The sequence below is a fragment of the Capricornis sumatraensis genome, chromosome 2 (genome assembly GCF_032405125.1).
Source record: "Capricornis sumatraensis isolate serow.1 chromosome 2, serow.2, whole genome shotgun sequence".
Taxonomy (NCBI): domain Eukaryota; kingdom Metazoa; phylum Chordata; class Mammalia; order Artiodactyla; family Bovidae; genus Capricornis; species Capricornis sumatraensis.
Window position 1 is genome coordinate 89,218,514 of NC_091070.1, and position 15,581 is coordinate 89,234,094.

The 15,581-nt window shown below is 34.9% G+C and overlaps 1 protein-coding gene across 13 annotated transcripts in view; it reads right to left on the reverse strand.

The window, feature by feature from the left end:
- The window catches only part of ERO1A (endoplasmic reticulum oxidoreductase 1 alpha), a 57,468-nt gene that overhangs the window by 8,326 nt on the left and 33,561 nt on the right, over positions 1-15,581 (reverse strand). For 4 of the 13 annotated variants that reach the window (XM_068965595.1, XM_068965604.1, XM_068965601.1 and 1 more), the window contains 7 exons: positions 13,039-13,159; positions 10,892-10,938; positions 8,446-8,457; positions 2,510-2,536; positions 2,299-2,391; positions 1,208-1,454; positions 639-708 (listed from right to left, as the gene is read on the reverse strand). In XM_068965595.1, coding sequence (XP_068821696.1) covers positions 639-708; positions 1,208-1,454; positions 2,299-2,391; positions 2,510-2,536; positions 8,446-8,457; positions 10,892-10,938; positions 13,039-13,159 — 617 coding nt within the window. Of the gene's footprint in view, positions 1-638; positions 709-1,207; positions 1,455-2,298; positions 2,392-2,509; positions 2,537-8,445; positions 8,458-10,891; positions 10,939-13,038; positions 13,160-13,557; positions 13,583-15,581 lie in introns of all 13 variants that reach the window. The other 9 variants (XM_068965599.1, XM_068965608.1, XM_068965598.1 and 6 more) reach the window with 8 other exon arrangements.

Genomic DNA, 15,581 nt, shown 5'->3' on the forward strand with positions numbered 1-15,581 from the left:
CTTATGTCTGACTCGTCGTGACTCCATGGACGGTAGCCCACCAGGCTCCTCTGTCCATGGAATTTTCCAGGCAAGAATACTGGAGTGGGTCGCCATTTCCTTCTCCAGGGGATCTTCCCAACCCAGGAATCGAACCCGTGTCTCCTGAACTGTCAGGCAGATTCTTTACCACTATGCCACCTAAGAAGCCCTAAATGCCTTTAGTTCCCAGGGAATGATATGAATGACAAAGCAACACTATGCCCTCTCCCCCTAAAGAGCGTTGTATAATTTAGCCAAAACTATTTTCAGAATTCTCTCCAGTAGAAGGCAGTTTCTGCTTCTCCAGCTCTAGATCCCTTTCCTTTCATTCATAAGCTCTATTTGCTACACAAGAGAATCAGTGTGAAATGAAACCCTTCTGTAAAGAGTACATTCACACACACATTTCCGTTATGTTGAAAAAAACACAAACTAAATCTTAAGTTGGATCTGCTTTTGGACTTCCTCTTTTTCTTGAGGAAAAGAAAGATTATGACTGATTTTTTCTTATAATTTCAAGAAGTATATTCGGTATTACTGTTAAAAATAAAAACATGGCCTTATAGTCATATCTGCATGTGAGTTTACATTTAAAAATTAAAGTGTAAAATTATTACCTTTAGTTTGTTTGCTTCTTTTTTATTCCCAGCAAAAAATGAATTCTCATCAAAATGCAAAGGAAATGACCTGCATTAAATAAAACATATTCTCTGAATAAAACAAAAGAAATAATCATTTTCATGCATTATAAAATATTAAAAGTCCTGCTAATACAACATTTTGCTGGTCAGTGATGAATAATACAAGTACAGCAGAGTAGAACAGATAGTAAAAATCTCAATTCTGATGCCCCCAACAAATTCTTATCCTCAAATATACAAGCTAACTGTATAACATAGTAAAGTTAGGGTCCAAACCCAACCTGTTCAACTAAATATAAAAATAATGAAAGTATCAAATACCAAAAGAATGGTTCTTAAAACTAAAAATACGCACCTCTTAGTACATAAGTCAAATGAAAATAAAACCAAAACTCAATTTTAAAAGACCTATGAGCAAAATTAGCTTTTAATTATTTTTTAGATAATTTTCCTTTAAGTTGATTACTTAAGAATTTAATTTTGGATATCACTTGTCACTCTTCTTATTAACATATAGGTTGTATGAATTGTAATACACAATTTACTTGATTTCATGAAGTATTTCCAGAAGTAACATTTTGTTTTCTGCATCCTGATCTTTATTTCCAGTGAAGAGTTGAAAATCTGGGCGCTCAAAGAATGGAACCACTTTAGATAAAGCCCTTAATTCTATTAAGTAGAGAAAATACAAGTTCTTAAGTCTTCGTGGACCTTCTCCTTCAGTTAATATTCCATCAAATCGCTGTTGAAATTCTGTAATGTTGTGTCCCCATTTTTTTTCCAACCACGTATCTGAGAAGAAAGAAATAAATATTAAAAAGTGAATTTTAAAATTAAGTTTCATTGTACTTATATTAGGTTATTTATGCTACAGAAGCTAATTTTATTTTATATTTTAAAATGTATAATCAATACAACCATGAAAACTGCTTTACATAATTGAGCCTTTAACAGTTTCATATTAATATTTTATCTTCTAGAACCCATACTTAAAAGGAAAATAAACTCAATTGCTTTACTGAGAAACCAGGACTAATCCAGTCAAATTTCTGAATATAAATTTATTCATAAAACCAAGATACAGAAGTCAAAGATGACTATCTGAAATTACTAATGTGTTTGAAGTCCTAATTAAAGTTAATATGATTTTGTTTCTAAGAAGTAAGAGATACTTTAATTCTAGAATAAACATGTTACTGATGAAAATCCAACATGGTCTCATTTTTCAACAGCCTTGTAAAGCATGAAGAGCAGCAAAGAAAAAAAAAAAAAATGCTTTTACCCATTAAACTGCAGGCCTGAAGCTGACATCCAAACAGAAGGATTCAGATACAGTAGTATCTAATGAAAACAACTTTGCTCTTGGGAGCTATTTCAATTCCCACAACAAAACAAAAGAACATTTCCAAAGTGATGTGTATGATTTTGAGCAGCTTCTTAAAAGAAAGTGAATAGGCTGAACTTTTCCTGATAATGTCCACAGTTCCCACATTCCTGATTACTGCCACTTAGGAATAAATTTTTCCTGCCTAATATTCAACAGGGCCAATCTTTTCCCATCCAGGAAATACCAAGAACATTTTAAGAATACCCGATATTAAGTGCGGTAAAGTGAATAAAAGTGACTATTATATACCTTGTAGAAGATACCGTGCACTCAAATGCACATTAATGCTTGCATGGAGGCCAGATATAAGTCTGTAGAATGCTCTTTTCTCTACGCAGAGACCTACAAAAGGTAATTTGGAAATAGAAATTTCATATGTGAAACTTGTAAGATATAAAATTAATTTTATGTGTATTTTAAAATGAAAAAGAATTAAATTTGTTTAAAAGTGTCCAATTACCTTCTAGCCAACTGTAAAAAGTATTCTCTGAAATTAAAAAAAAAATAAGTCACAAGATTATAAAAATGCCAAAATATATATTTTTCAAAAGTTTTAAAATATTATAGCAAATTTGTGCCAAACAGCAATTTAAAGGTCCCAGTCTTGTTTGCCAAGGAGAAAGGTTCCTGGTATGGATTCACTTTAAGCGCCACTCAGTTGCTCAATCTTTAGAAGGCTTAGCATTGCCTTAGGTGGCCCTAGCTTTATAACTTTCTGGATAAAGTGTTTTATGTGAGGTCAAAACACAGAAATTAAATAGTAAATCTATACATAGAAAAATACTTAGCCTTAATAACAATTCATGTTATAAAAATTAAGAACACATTATACACTTTTTAAAATGAGAGAAGTCAAAAATAAATAAATAAAAATAAATAAAATGAGAGAAGTCAAAATTATAAAATAGTATTATTGGAAGTATATTATTAGTCTATGGCTGATAGTATTTATGCCATGCAATATTTCAAAAGAACAATTTAAGGAAATGTTACAAAAACCAAATATCACTTATATTCTGTGACCTACAGCAATCACTGTTCATATACTTAGATCTGGTAATTGCTCTTAGAATTGTGCTCTAAAGAAATAACTCAAAATGGAGGTGGGGGGATAATACGTTGAAAGATGATTATGTTCTACGTAATTTTTAAAACCTGAAATAACTAAAAGGCACAAGGCCTGAGCTAACATGATAGAATACTATGTATCAGTTAACATGACTGAATAATACAAAACTTAAAAAATGACAAGCGTGTAGAACACAGACAATGCATGAAAATGTTTGTTTGAAATAATATGTAAAAAGGCATAAGAAATATTATACCTATGTGAACATTCTATGTCTATATCCACTAGAGATGACAAACATTGTACTATATGGCCCTTTTCACCAAAGTTGTTTATAGTAATATTAATAATGAACCAAACAAGCATAAAAGTAATGGAAGAAATGACAAATAGAATAAACATACGTTTATATGTTTACAGATTACATAAAAACTTAAAACATTTGTGTCAGAAAACTTTATAAACATAAGCAAAATGCAAACAAACTGAGTAAAATGTATGTTGCAAACGCAACAAAGGATAATATCTTAAGTGTATAAAAAGTTCATACACCAAATAAAAATGCTAAAGCGCCCATTAAAAAGGGTGAATAATATGAACAGAGAATCCATAAAGGAAAAACACAAATGGTAATAACAGATAAAAATGGTTCTGTCACATCAATAATAAAAATGCAAATTAAGCATATCTTGTACAACATAGGGAACAAAGCAAATATTTTTAAATAACTATAACTATAATACAACCTTTAAAAATTCTGACTCACTATGTTGTACACCTGAAACATATAATATTAGACATCAACTATACCTCGATAAAAAAATTAATTAAAATGCAAATTAAAACTGTAAAGACAGAACTTTAAAGAGTAAAGAAAAAATATGATACTTAATTTAGACAAGAGTCAGGTAAAACTAGGTGGCACAATGACTGGAGGGGGTGTAAGTTATTAGCACACCCTTTCAATGACAAAAAGAATCTGGTCGTATGTATCAGGAGCCTAAAATGTCCTTATCCTTTGATCCAGTAAATCCATTTCTAGAAATCTAAGATGTTACTGTTGAATTTTTGTGTCCCCCCCTAAAATTCATATGTAGAAGCCCTAAACTCCCCCTTCCTCCCCCCACCATATATGATGGTATTTGGAAGTGGGTCTTTGGGAGATAACTAGGCTAAGATGAGGTCATGGGGTTGGGGTCACCATGATGGAATCAGTATCTTTACAGCTATCTGTAAGCCTGGAAGAGGGCCCTCCCCAAGAACCAAATCTGCTGGCACCTTGATCATGCACTTCTCAGCCTCCAGAACTCTGAGAAAATAAATGTCTTTTATTTTAGCCACCTAGTTTATGGTATTTTGTTAGAGCAGCCTGAGCTGATGAGGACACAGGCTGAGGAAGCAAGTTGACATGGTAATAATAATATATAAAATCATAATGTATATATTACAAACATATTAGTATAAACATGAAAATAATGATAATTATCAAAATGTTAGCAGAGAAGCAGTATGAAGTAGTTAAAAGCATAGACCGACCCTGAAATCAAACTGCCTGATTGAATCCCAAATGCTGCTACTTACAAATCACATGGTTTTAGCTGATTTGCTGAACCTTTCTGGGATTCATTTTCTGTCTATAAAAATGGAAATAAAAATCCTAACAAAATGTCCTAGGATTGTTGGAAGGATTAAATAAACTCTTATTTGCAAATTATTTTGAAAAGTACTGGCATGTCTTCTTAGCCATAATTAATGTCAATTATTTTGGGGTTGTGGGATTACAAGTAATTTGTTTCCTTATTGGGAACCTCTATGTTTGGGGTTTATTATTTTTTTTAAGTTAGGACCTAGTCTTCCAAAGAAATTTTCATTTAGTTTTATAGTCCTGAAGTAGATTGTCTGTGAATATGATCCAATTAGATAATCGCCTAATATGTCAGCTTTCATATTTTACCAGAATGAACACTTAAAATTACACTCATAAATAGATGTTTTCTCTAAGGATAGCCTCTATAGGTTAACCATCTTTACTTTGATAATGAAACAGGTTAAGATCTTGAAATGGTATTAAAAAACTGAAATAGCTTCTTTTTTCTCTTTTAAAATTTGTTTATTAAATTTTTTTTTTATAAACCCTTGTGTTGAGGGCTGACTTTTCAGTACACAGCAGTGAGGGAGCTGCTCTGCTACATACAAAACCCTGACCCAGAAGCAGGTCATCTACCAATGGTTCAGCACCAGGTTCCCCACGAATGTGTGGTGCATGATGGGTGAGGAGGTGGCCGCCTTTCTGGCCACGCCCCATGGCCCAGGAGGAAGGGCTCTCCACACTGGTAAAATAGCTTCTTTTAATGTAGCCAGAATATAGCATAGAACTGGGAACACCCAAGGTGGAATAAAGTTATTCATAACTGGAAATTATAGGATCACCACTAACAGTAACAAAATATGAGACACCTTTGCAAAAATAATCATACTACTAAAGAATTTCTCTTCCAAATAGTCTAGTTATGATTTAGTACTTTATTTAGCTGCTACCATTACTATAAAATAAAGTATAATAATAAAAGAACAAAGTTATAAGACTTTCAGATTCTGTTATCTAAAGCAACCCGTAAAAATAATGCTCAGAAGACAGAGAATATGGTGGGCTTCCCTGGCTCAATGGTAAAGAACCCACCCGCCAATGCAGGAGACATGGGTTGGATCCCTGGTAGGGAAAGATCCCATATGCCACAGAGCAACTAAGCCCGTGCGCCAAACTACTGAGCCCACGTCCTAGAGCCCAGGAGCCACAACTACTGAGCCCAAGTGCCACAGGAGAAGCCATGGCAATGAGCCCATGCACCACAATTAGAGTAGGCCCTGCTTCCTGCAACTTAGAAAACCCTGCATGGCACAAAGATCCAGCACAGCCAAAAATAAATAAATAAATAAATTTTTTAAAAGAGAAGTGAATTTAGAGTGAGAGAAAAGTGATCCTTTACATTTTAATAATCTCATCTAGCGAGAGTAAAGCTACATACTGCTGAGTCTTCTCATATTGCTAAACACATGGCCTTAAGAATAACAAAAATCATTCCAATCTTATTCATAAAGCAAAAATATTCTCAAAAAGACACAGTAAACCTAAAATATGTTAAAATTTGGGGCATTACAATAACTTAAAGAGCTGGCAATGATATCTACACCCAAGAATCAGCACAGGCTTGGAAGCCAGTAGATCAATGCTCTGATCATGCCTCTTCAGTTCCGTTCAGTCGCTCAGTCATATTCAACTCTTTGCGACCCCATGGACTGCAGCACACCAGGCCTCCCTGTCCATCACCAACTCCAGGAGTTTACCCAAACTCATGTCCATTGAGTTGGTGATACCATGCAACCATCTCATCCTGTCGTCCACTTCTCCTCCTGCCTTCAGTCTTTCCCAGCATCGGGGTCTTTTCAAATGAGTCAGCTCTTCACATCAGGTGGCCGAAGTATTGGAGTTTCAGCTTCAACATCAGTTCTTCCAATGAACACTCAGGACTGTTCTCCTTTAGGATGGACTAGTTGGATCTCCTTGCAGTCCAAGGGACTCTCAAGAGTCTTCTCCAACACCACAGCTCAAAAGCATCAATTCTTCAGCACTCAGCTTTCTTTATAGTCCAATTCTTACATCCATACATAACCACAGGAAAAACCATAGCCTTGACTAGATGGACTTCTGTTGGCAAAGTAATGTCTCTGCTTTTTAATATGCTGTCTAGGTTGGTCATAACTTTCCTTCCAAGGAGTAAACGTCTTTTAATTTCATGGCTACAGTCACCATCTGCAGTGATTTTGGAGGCCAAAAAAATAGTCAGCCACTGTTTCCACTGTTTCCCCATCTATTTCCCATGAAGAGATGGGACCAGATGCCATGATCTTCGTTTTCTGAATGTTGAGCTTTAAGCCAACTTTTTCACTCTCCTCTTTCACTTTCTTCAAGAGGCTCTTTAGTTCTTCTACACTTTCAACATAAGGGTGGTGTCATCTGCATATCTGAGGTTATTGGTATTTCTCCTGGCAATCTTTATTCCAGCTTGTGCTTCTTCCAGCCCAGCGTTTCTCATGATGTACTCTGCATAGAAGTTAAATAAGCAGGGTGACAATATACAGCCTTGATGGACTCCTTTTCCTATTTGGAACCAGTGTGTTGTTCCATGTCCAGTTCTAACTGTTGCTTCCTGACCTGCATACAGATTTCTCAAGAGGCAGGTCACGTGGTCTGATATTCCCATCTCTTTCAGAATTTTCCACAGTTTATTGTGATCCACACAGTCAAAGGCTTTGGCATAGTCAATAAAGCAGAAATAGTTGTTTTTCTGGAACTCTCTTGCTTTTTCGATGATCCAGCAGATGTTGGCAATTTGATCTCTGGTTCCTCTGCCTTTTCTAAATCCAACTTGAACACCTGGAAGCTCATGGTTCACGTATTGCTGAAGCCTGGCTTGGAGAATTTTGAGCATTATTTTACCAGTGTGTGAGATGAGTACAGCTGTGTGGCAGTTTCAGCATTCTTTGGCATTGCCTTTCTTTGGGATTGGAATGAAAACTGACCTTTTCCAGTCCTGTGGCCACTGCTGAGTTTTCCAGATTTGCTGGCATATTGAATGCCGTACTTTCACAGCATCATCTTTGAGGATTTGAAATAGCTCAATTGGAATTCTGTCACCTCCACTAGCTTTGTTCGTAGTGATGCTTCCTAAGGCCCACTTGACTTCACATTCCAGGATGTCTGGCTCTAGGTGAGTGATCACACCATCGTGATTATCTGGGTCATGAAGATCTTTTTTGTATAGTTCTTTTGTGTATTCTTGCCACTTCTTAATATCTTCTGCTTCTGTTAGGTCCATACCATTTCTGTCATTTATTGAGCCCATCTTTGCATGAAATGTTCCCTTGGTATCTCTAATTTTCTTGAAGAGATCTCTAGTCTTCCCCATTCTATTGTTTTCCTCAGTGATCATGCCTAGAACCTTCCTATGGGTGACCCAGCGCATCCCAGATTCAGTCAATAAAGAAGAAATTTTCCCTGACAGAGGCCGGGAAATGCCTCACTTTCACACACATAAAATGTAATGAGTGAATTATCAGAGTCTGAGGCAGTCTGTCTCTACTGTCTGATGCCAGGCACAAAGAGTCATTTTTCCTTAACCTATGCTGTCCCTGTCAGCATCTTAGATAAACAAATAAAAAGTAACTTCTCAAGTCTCACGTGTGGGAAGAAAAAACAAGTTTGCCCACAAACCTCTGAATATAAGCAAATTCATATCTGTCATGTATGATAAAGAAATTTTACTTACCTTCACTTTTACCTGAAAAAAGAAAAAAAAAAGTTTTATTATTGAAAACTCCTTCCAGATGCCCCTTTTAAAATGCTACACTTCCATTACTTTTAGTCCATCAGTTCACCCACATAGATAGCATCTGAGAGTGATATGCTTGTGAATGCAACTCTTTCTGGTCATAAAAGGAATTATGCCTAATTTAACTAAATGGCCTCTTTTCCAAGAGCCTGGATAAAGAGTAGTTTCAGCTTGTTCAAGATTTAATGTGGGCTGACAGGAAAGAGAAATGTAATCTATCATCTAAGAGTACTCTTAAATATCTCAAGGACTCACAGTTATTTGGCTGTCAGAGCCTTTCTACCTATTTATTTATCCTACAGCTATAAGACAGTATCTGCTAAGGATCTGTGTTTTTGCTTCAAAACTCCCAGAACTGCATTATAAAAATTTACCTTATTCAGCAATATTTTTAAAGACTATGTGTAAGATCCAAATATGCACAATCCAGCAGTTTGTATGCAGCTGCTCATTAAGTACTGAAAAACTCTTCATTTTGCCACTTTTATTTAATGCCATCATTTATTAAAGTACCAGATGCTCATTGCAAATATATGTTATAAAGATAAGACAAAGACAAAATGAAAAATATCATTCATAATGCCCTGTGCCCAAAGATAAATACCATTTACATTTTGGCAAGTGTCTTTTTTTCTTTGTGTACAGGATAGTGAGATATTATACTAATTATGTTTTTATAAAAAATATATTAATACATACTGTCTAATACCTACTTCTTCGCCTAAATGTGCTATTGATCACCACTGATATAAATGAATACAAAATTTTCAGCAACATTTAGAATGGCTATATTCCACTATATAAAAATACCATAACTCATTTAACCAGTTCCCTGATGATAAAGACTGACATTGTTCCCATTTATCTTTAAAATAAGCAAAGGTGGTTAATTAACTTATCAGATCATAATGTGACTGACTTCACATAAGAGTGAAGATCATCTCTTGCCTAGGAATTTGCATCTCATCTGATATTAAATCAACAGTTTCCACTGAGTACCATATGTGACTTCATATAAATCAAAAGCTGTGTTTAAAGACATTCTTTCATTCTAACCTTAGAATGACTAGTCTGCCAGCCTTTATGGAATGATGCAATCTCACTGCTTTCCAGAAGTAAATTTCTGTTTGTTGACTTTATAAGATCAGCAGTTTTTCAAATAAATTTAAAAAATGAAAACTATTCCACATTTTCTAAAAGTACATCAAAGAATTCATCAGTAAGCATATCTTCAGAAAACATGGATATGTATTTCCTAGGGAAAAAGCCTGAAATCATACACTTAAAATGGTTTATTCAACAAACTGTTCTGCCTGTTATAGACTGGGCAAGGTTTGTGACTTTCAATTTTACGTCCCCTCTGCACCTATCCAGTGCCTAACACATAGTAAATAGTGGATAATCATTTGTTGAAGGAACAAGTGATTTTCACTACTGTAGACAAGACCATTAAATGAGGAGGGCGATTTTCATTGATCATTTAACTATACCATCTATTATGTTTCAGGCTCTTTACTAAGGGATGAAACCAAGAAATGCTACTCATATGTCCAAAGTACTAGGGGAAATCAATAGTTACGGTGGTGGTGGTGGTGGTTTAGTCACTCAGTCGTGCCTGACTCTGTGTGACCCCATGGACTGTAGCCCACCAGGCTCCTCTGTCCATTGGATTTCCCAGGCAAGAATACTGGAGTGGGTAGCCATTTCCTTCTCCAGAGCATCTTTCGACCCAGGGACTGAACCTGAGTCTCCTGCTGGGCAGGTGGATTCTTTACCACTGAACCACCTGGGAAGCCAATAGACACATAAATAGTAGTAAAATAATGCTAGCAAGTGGAAAGAGCTGAAAGAGGAACAAAATAATACATAAGATCATTTTATGAGGAGAGAGATTACTGCCAGTTAGGGGAGATCAGAGAAATTGATGGAGTGGGCAAGGAAGCATTTAAGCCAGACCCTGAGTATAAGCAGAAAATGAAAAATGTTAATGAGATATAAAGTCAACTGAATTTGAAATCGACTCCCCAGATAAACAATATAATTTCAAGTTTTAGGAAAACGTAACGCAGAAGTTTTTTGGATATTCATTGAACTAAAAGATGAGTAAAAACAACTGAAAGCCTGAACGCACACATTCTGCAAAAATATATTAAAAATGTATGATTTAAACTTCATCCTATGATAGTGTAAATTCATTATGAAAATATTCCTTACTAAAGTGTAAATATTTTCAACACCAATTTCTCTGCAAGAATGAGGCATAACTTTTATGAAAACAGGAATATATGATCTCAAATGCTCTTGCCAATCCTTATCTTGCCTCCTCCTTCCTTCTAACCAAAGTTGACTAGCTGATAAATAACAGTGCAAATAAATAACTCACCTTGACCAGAAGCCAAAGGATTTAAAGGTCTTTTAATTGTCTGTGGCCTAGAAACAAAAAATTAAAGTATAAAGTATAAATATGTTACCCATCATGCTATAATTAGTTAAGTAAACATGAAATTCCCTCAGAAAGTTTTTTAATAATTATGTGCGTGCATGCGTGCTTAGTCACTTCAGTCGTGTCTGAATCTTTGCAACCCCATGGCCAGGCTCCTCTGCCCATGGGATTCTCCAGGCAAGAATAGTGCAGTGGGGTGCCATGTCCTCCTCCATCCAGGGCATCTTCCCAACCCAGAGACTGAACTGCATCTCTTATGTCTCCTGCATTGGTTAATAACTATATCTAAAATCAAGCGGCTTTACTGATTTTATAAAATATTTATTTTTTCTAACTGCTATAAGGGAGGATGGTTATCCATTTTAGTGATAAAGTTCCTGATCTCTTCCCACTGTAGCAGCCAAAAAGTCATTTCATAATCATTTCTTCAAACAAAGCAAGATAAAAAACACCAGTCAAGCTCTTCTCTTAGTTACTAACATATTTTTATATTATATACATGTGTATGTCATAAAATATACTCGTTTCAAAGACAAGCAGGAAAAAAAGGCAAATACTCAACACAAGCACTAAAATAAAAAGGGATAAAAACAGTTGTGGTTAGATTATTGTCCACTTTGATAATTTTAAGTCTATCAATTTGCTCTGTGGCCATCAAGTTTGTTATAATTTCAATCAAGATGGTTTTTAATAAGTTTAAAATAAGTATTTAATAAGAAAAAAGAGAGTAATGTCACTAAAATGTTTTTAAATCCCAAATTAAATCTAGTATCACTAATAGAGTATAGGGATCATTTTAATGTACTTCATTTATTTTACAATTGCACAACTTGAGACACTTTGAGAACAGAACACGTAAGCTATATTTTAACATACTCAATTTTAATGCCCCCTACATTGTTTATATTTTAGAAATATTATGCAGACAATGATATAAATCAATTAGGGAACAATAACTAACTAATAACTAATACAAAATGTAACAAATGCTTTAGTTGGGCTCTATTTTCATTTATATAAAAAATTAGGAAAAAAACCTCTAAAGTCAATAAATTCTATAAATCAAACATTCCTAATAACAGTCAAGAGAATTTAAACGAAACACATGGCAGAAATGAGTAAATAATGAAAACTCTCCACTTTCTAAATTGCAGAAATTCTGCAAGTTAAAAAAAGAAACTGCTGATCTCAAATGCTTGTATTTGACACGAAAAGTAAAAAGTATTTTTGCCACACTTGGGAACTCCAGAAATCTTCCCAGAATTATCCCCACCTCTGAGATAGCATCACACCCATGTGCACACACACATCCCTTCCAAAACCCAATAAGTACCCTGTTTACAGCCTAGAGGCTTACAAGTGGGTAAACTTGAAGCATGTCTTAGTCCCCCACTGTTCAAAGTGACAGCTTCCATTGTAGTCAATAGGAGGACAAAGAGGGTTCTTCCACTTACTATGTCTTTGACACTAGACAAATCACTGAACCTTTCCAAGTGTCAGTTTCTCCATCTGTAAACAGTGATGACTACAACACAGAGTTGCTACAAGGACTAAGGAGGAAATGTTTGTAACATATTTAACACAACAACTGGCACAACACGAGTGCCCAAATATTACTTGTTTATAATAAGTAATATTTTTCTCTGAAAAGAACTTAACTTTAATTTGAAAGCAGATAAAATAACCACAGCAACAAAAAAAGAGGCGTATAGAGCACCGAAAAGAATATGCAGCTATATACCCTAATTTATTCCCTGCACTAACTATATCATCTCTCTGGCTCTAGGTTAGCTCACCTGAGATTCTATAACCCACTTAAGGAACATTTGAGAAATGCCTACAACACTCCCCAAAACGTCCAATACTATCCTAAGTCTTTTAAAAAAGAAAGAAGTATTTGTTGACATGCATGTCTACATGTTTCCCTAGAGGGAAACTGGATTAATGAATGAATATGTTACTATGTCCAAATACATCCTTTAATAAAGTGAATTTGATTTGTAATTTTAAAGTCATTATGATACTGTTTGTTTATAAAGAAAAATGAGCACATCTTTCAGGAATTTTTAAAGGAAAATGACACATACTTAAAACAGTTTTCTTCATAGATGACATTCCATATCTTCCAAGCATCTGGTCCCTTGTAACCTGTGTAGCGCTCGGGATTAAGGAGCAAATCGACATACTCAGCATCAGGAGACTGTATATCTGTAAAATAAAATGTTTTATAATAATCTTTCTTTTTTTTTCAGTTACCTTAAAAAGCTAGTATGACACACTGTATTCCATTGATTCTAAGGCACTACAAATGTTAACAATGCATTTGGGACTTAAAAACACCTTTTAAGGAGAAAAATACAAGGGAAAAGAAGAAGAAACAAAAACATCCACATTAAATTACACACCAGTGGCAAAAGCATCCTGATTTTATAAAGGTTAAAAAAAAAAAGGAATATGTGAATTACAGAATTGAAGGAACATAATAATTCGATTCAAGTAAGCTATCCAGGCAAAGAATATATGTACATTTCCCATCACATTAACCACAAGCAGTTCATAAGTAAGTGAGGTAAATGAAGACATACTGGTGCCACACAGTTTGTTACCAAATACTTCCTTTTTACATGACCACTACAAAGCTGTCCCAAAGGCATAATCCTAAATATGCAAAACATTATAAACAAGATATTTGTACCAGTATTATTTGTAAAAGGGAAAATTAGAAGCATCCTAAATGTCCAACAGAGCAGAGCACAGGCTCTGGAGCCAGAGTACCTGGATGGGATGACTGGATGGCATCATCGACCCAATGGATGTGAGTTTGGGCAAACTCTAGGAGCCAGGGACAGGGAAGTTTGGCATGATGTAGTCCATGGGATCACAAAGAGTTGGACACAACTGAGTGGCAGAACAACAAACAACCTACTACTTATTGACTTTGAAACCCTGAGCAAGTCATGTAAATTCTCTATGCCTCGGTGTCCTCATTTGTAAAATGGGGATAATACTCATAGTGTTACTGTGAGACTTAAAGAAGTTTAAAGATGCAGAGTGCTTAGAACAATAATAAGAGTAAAATAAATACTAACTAGTGGTATTAGAAGATCCTCTGGAGAAGGAAATGGCAACCCACTCCAGTATTCTTACCTGGAGAATTACATACGCAGAGAAGCCTGGTGGGCTATAGTCCATGGGGTCACAAACAGCTGGACACAACTGAGCAACTAACACTTGCATTTCCATTTCCACTGGTATTATGATATATAATAGACCACTTTACAATCAAGAGAACTATTAAGTACAAAGGCAACCTACTAAAATGAAAAGATAAGCACTATAGAAAAGATAATTATAGATATATGTGAAAACCACTCCAAAATTGGTGGGATATTGGTTTCTCATATGTTCTATAAATTTGTATAATGTATTAAAACTTTAAAATGAAACAAAAGAAATATGACCCCTAGTGCAACCCCCTCCATTGTTCTTGCCTGGAGAATCCCAGGGATGGGGGAGCCTGGTAGGCTGCTATCTATGGGGTCGCACAGAGTCGGACATGACTGAAGTGACTTAGCAGCAGCAGCAGCAGTCCTCCAGTTGCCTTATGGAATTAGTTAACAATACAGTAATAACCTAATTTATCTATAAAGTTTAACAGCATGAACTAACAAAGAATGAGGGAGCGAGTGAAAATGGCCTCAAAGCAACCAAAGTGGATGACAAAAATCTGAGCTGAAAGGTGCTTACGTGACAGTCCATCAAGCTCTCTACATTATCTACTTCTCATTTAAAAAATTAAGATAAACTAAGCTTGGTTATTTTTAACCCAATTCACAGTTCATTAGAGTCATAAATTAGAAGGAAATTTGCTTCTGGAAACAGCACAGTGATAGCACCTAGAAATAACTGAGAGTTCAAGGTAAAAGTAGCAATTAAAATAACTAGAAATAAAAATAAAAACTTTAAAAACAAATCTGCATGGAATACCCTAGTTTAGGTACAGATAACTCTGTTCATCTCAATTATTAATAGTACTATAGAGATTACTTCAGTATAGCAAATTATAATAAATTTATAAAAAATAACACTGACTTTCAAAACATATAAATAATACTCAGCATTTAGTATTTTAAGACAGAAAACAAACCACCAAGGAATGATTAAATTCTTAATATTCTGCTTCATTACAGATAAACACTAGCTGACTCATAATTTTACTTATGACATAACTTCATCTCTCTCTAACTTCATTTTAAAAAGTTAATATAACCATATTTTTCCAGATGACAAAAGCTCAAATTTATAATTCAGATTAGATGTCAACTACAGGAAAAAAACTATTAAAAATACAAACACATGGAGGCTAAACAATAAGCTTCTGAATAACCAACAAATCACAGAAGAAATTAAAAAAGAAATCAAAATATGCAAAGAAATGAATGAAAATGAAAACACAACAACCCAAAACCTATGGGACTCAGTAAAAGCAGTGCTAAGGGGAAGGTTCATAGTAATACAAGTAATGGAACTGGAGGAATCAACTTGCCTGACTTCAGGCTCTACTACAAAGCCACAGTCATCAAAACAGTATGGTACTGGCACAAAGACAGACATATAGATCAATGGAACA